Source organism: Procambarus clarkii, chromosome 14, assembly GCF_040958095.1.
Source record: "Procambarus clarkii isolate CNS0578487 chromosome 14, FALCON_Pclarkii_2.0, whole genome shotgun sequence".
Lineage (NCBI taxonomy): Eukaryota > Metazoa > Arthropoda > Malacostraca > Decapoda > Cambaridae > Procambarus > Procambarus clarkii.
In genome coordinates, this window is record NC_091163.1 from 24,870,091 (window position 1) to 24,874,511 (window position 4,421).

Consider the following 4,421-nt stretch of genomic DNA (forward strand, 5'->3'; position numbering starts at 1 on the left):
AAGGCCCAATTTGCCTAATAAGCCAAGTTTTCATGAATTAATTGTTTTTCGACTACCTAACCTACCTAACCTAACCTAACCTAACTTTTTCCGCTACCTAACCTAACCTAACCTATAAAGATAGGTTAGGTTAGGTTAGGTTAGGTAGGGTTGGTTAGGTTTGGTCATATATCTACGTTAATTTAAACTCCAATAAAAATAAATTGACCTCATACATAATGAAATGGTTAGATTTATCATTTCATAAGAAAAAAATTAGAGAAAATATATTAATTCAGGAAAACTTGGCTTATTAGGCAAATCGGGCCTTGCATAGTAGGCAGATAAGTGCGTTCTGGCTATTAGGTACGACATATATATATATATATATATATATATATATATATATATATATATATATATATATATATATATATATATATATATATATATAATTTTTTTTTCTTCCAATAATATAGTATTCACTTGAAATTAACAGCCTGGTCAATCAGGCTGTTGGATGCAACTCCTCTCAGTTTTGTTATACGAGTTACAGCATGGTTAATCACATCCAAAATTAAAGTTATTTCCAGATGCAGTCCTAAAATTGTTAACATTGCTCTCACTAGTGTTAATGTAGATTATTTCATAATTTAAATAATATATTTAATTACTGTAGTACATTTTAACAACAATTTAACTTATAATTTTGGCAGCATAGGTCATTTGAATATAAGTATTTTATTAGAAATTATTTCCTTCAGGTCTTCAGGGAAAATTCTTGAGGAGATGCACAAACTGCAAACAATGTGTGCATGTCCGAAGCAATGTTTGCAAGTTCTGCCAGTGTGACTTCCGAAACAGTAGAGAATTAATGAAGAAAGAAGAGGAAGCCCGTTTTCTACTTAAAGGCAAGAAGGCTTTAGAACGAAATACAGCAAGCCGGGTTCTACGAAGGATTGAAAATCAGGTATTGAAGTTTGTCTACATCTGTTGTATTCATTTGTATTCTTCTTATGCTGAACTTGCTTGATAAGGTATAGAATCAACATGAATAATACTGTACAGTGCTTACATACTATTTGTTTATTTATTTATATACAAGATAGCACACTGGGATTATGAGAGTACATAGCATTGATGTTTTTACATTCTTGTAAAGCCACTAGCACACATAGTGTTTTGGGCAGGTCCTTAATCTAACAGATAATTTTAAATAGGCAATTTAAAGCAAAATTGGGAAAAATTGGCTGGTACATTGTAAGAAAGTATCACAAAGATTACTATGTACATTAAAGTAAAATTTGAGGGTTATCAACATATAAATTGTAGCATAATTTGAGGAATATTTCAAGGTATAATATAGTAAGATATGCATTCAATATAACAATCATGATATAAGGTGATAGCAATGATTACAATGGAAAAGTTGTATGGTTTAGGCACATATATTCTGGCATTGGATTTCATAAGATACAGTGCGAGTTTAATGCACTAGTTAGGAAACTATCAAGATAAAATTAGGTACTTTTTGGTTTTATTTTTTAAAATGGCAGAAGTTGGACAGTTTTTAAATTTGTTAGCGAGTGAGTTCCATAGACAAGGTCCCTTTATTTGCATAGAGTATTTACACAGAATAACTTTGACTCTGGGGATATCAAAGATATTTATTTCTGGTATTGTGATTCTATTATGGGTTCTATTGCACATGCCCAGCTATGCTTCAAACATTTATTTTATTGCATTTTCCCAGATAGTGTTATTGTTTAAATATTATTTGCTTTTCAGCTAACATATCTGCGTGGCTGTGGGTATGAATCAATCGTTATCTATTACAAGAAAGGACCAGCACGGGTGACACATGGTATCCTACCAAAAAACGTAATACAAGAAGAGGACAAGAAGATCTTCACCACTAACTTCTTTTTGTGTAAGTAGTTCACATAATATATAAATATATCACCACCTATTATTTTCTCTCATATATATATATATATATATATATATATATATATATATATATATATATCTATATATATATATATATATATATATATATAAATATATATATATATATATATATATATATATATATATATATATATATATATATATATATATATATATATATATATATATATATAATTTCAATTCAATCATCTCTGTCGTTGATGTATATGGCAAAAAGTGTGTGGCCCAATACAGCACTATGTCTTAACGTAATGGGTCCAAGGGCCCATAAGGTCTCGACAGCATTAAGGGCCCTTTAGCAAACCAGTGTGCTGGGGCCCCTATGACACCCATGACGTCTTTGTATCATTTCAAGTTTGTACATGTACTTCTTAAGATATGGGCACCATACAACTGCTGCATATTCTAGCTTTTGTCTAAAAAAATCATGAACAATTTATTTATTATTTATCCATGAATGCCAGAACTAAACCCTGTGGTACTCCACTCGTGACATTTCTCCAGTCCAATACATTGCCTCTGATTACTGCCCTCATTTTTCTATCAGTTTGAAATTTTTTAATCCATGTTAGAAGCTTACCTGTCACCCCTCCAATATGTTCCAGTTTCCAGAACAAACTCTTATGTGGAATTCTGTTGAATGCCTTTTTTAGGTCCAGATAGATGCAGTCAACCCAACCATCTCTTTCCTGTAAAATTTCTGCGGCTCGATCATAGTAACTGATTAAATTTGTTACACAGGATCTTCCATTTCGAAAACCATGTTGACTGTCTGATATTATAAAGCTTTTCTCCCGGTGTTCTACCAGTTTAGTTTTACTTGTTTTTTTTCCAATATTTTTACTGTTACACTTGGCCAACTGCTTTCTTCTTACTTAGCTCCTTGAGCAATTTTTTAACTGTGTATGTACATGCAGTATTTTTATAAATGTTTATTTTTTTTTCCAGCACGCACAAGGAAGCTTGATGCAGATAAACTTACATTAGGATCAGAAGGTGATAGCGATAATGCCCTGGAAAAAAATCATGACGAGCTACAAGTGCAGCAGGTGCATCAAGTCCAAAAAGTACCGCAGGTGCAAGAAATTCAACAAGTACAAAAAGTTCCGCAGGTGGAACATTTACAAAAAGTTCCGCAGGTGCAACAAGGGCTACCATTAGCAATCATTCAGAAACAGCAAGAAGTACAAGTAGTAAAATTTGAACCACAGGGAACTACACCAGGAAAACAGTGTAGTAACAACGGAATGGGAATTTTAAAATACCTGAGGAAACAGGTAAAAAAGGACAAACAATAGAAATGGTTCCTTACACCTTATTATTTGGTAGTTTATAGGTATTTTACTTATAATACTTTATATTATGTCTACAGTTTATAATTTAGTTTACAGTTAATTTACTTTTCAACTTCCATATCTTACATGAAGGATTTTTACTGTTTTTCATTTTTAAAACCTTATTAGTATCATTTATAGTTTAGTGTCAATTCACTTATAATACAATATATGGAAAAATTTACTAAATTCATTTAACTATAATAAATTTAAATAAACATTTTTACCCCAGGATGAGTTTCAGTCACCCTACCCAAAAAATTAATGTTTCTTTATTACTAATCTTGTGAGAGGTAGCTTATTGTGCAGCCCATACTCATTCTGTGAGTGTTAGTTTATTGTGCACCCCATAGTCATCATGTCACCCAAGCCTGCTGCAGCTGCACCTGAGGGGTGGTGTAGGGAACCATTAGTGTACTATTATGATTTGAGAGAGAGAATGCCCTGTGGACAGAGCATCAATATGGCTTAAGGCATTGAGCTTTGCCTCAAGATGAAGCTTGGGCTGATCTCTGATTTGCTTCTTGGGAGTCTTCATTTACGTGCACCCCATACTCAACCACTTTGTAGTAATTAATTGTGCAACCCATACTCATCCTGTTACCAGTAGTTTGTGCAACCCATACTTATCCTGTGATCCCTATCCCTCTACTTCAAGTCCCTCAAGGGGCGCACGAATTCAGTTTGGCATACTGCATCCTGCCTTCCCATCCCTAGCTACTGACCCATCACAATATTTTATTTTATTTTATTTATATATATACAAGTAGGTACATTGGGTTTGTGAGAATACATTGAATAGTACAGTATTTACAATCTTGTAAAGCCACTAGTATGCGCAGCGTTTCAGGCAGGTCCTTAATCTAACAGATAATTTTAAGTAGGTAATTTCTATCAGAATTGATAAATGATAATAAATACATTGTTTACATACATACATTACAAATACATACATATAAGCAAAAAAAAGCTTCATTGAAGGTTGTAACAGAACCCATGAGCACCACACCAGAAATAAATACAGTTTTGATATTCCAAGAGTACGACTTAATCAAACTAGAAATGCTCTACAAATCAAGGGACCCAGAATGTGGAATGATCTTCCCAACCATGTTAAAGACTGTACCTCTCTCAACC

General features: G+C 32.8%; 1 protein-coding gene across 1 annotated transcript; it reads left to right on the forward strand.

Annotated features, from left to right (window-relative positions):
* The first annotated feature begins 748 nt into the window (after positions 1–748).
* Positions 749–3,515, forward strand: LOC123751739 (hydroxysteroid dehydrogenase-like protein 2). Its single transcript, XM_069324689.1, has 3 exons — positions 749–949; positions 1,768–1,909; positions 2,899–3,515. Exons 1-3 carry the CDS (start codon positions 854–856, stop codon positions 3,246–3,248), a joined length of 588 nt encoding a protein of 195 aa, XP_069180790.1. The 5' UTR covers positions 749–853; the 3' UTR covers positions 3,249–3,515.
* The last annotated feature ends 906 nt before the right edge of the window (positions 3,516–4,421 follow it).

Coding starts and splice junctions, on each gene's coding strand:
- LOC123751739 (XM_069324689.1), top strand. CDS start 854: ATGAAGAAAGAAGAGGAAGCCCGTTTTCTACTTAAAGGCAAGAAGGCT. Junction 950..1,767: donor TACGAAGGATTGAAAATCAG/GTATTGAAGTTT, acceptor TTTGCTTTTCAG/CTAACATATCTGCGTGGCTG. Junction 1,910..2,898: donor CACCACTAACTTCTTTTTGT/GTAAGTAGTTCA, acceptor TTTTTTTTCCAG/CACGCACAAGGAAGCTTGAT.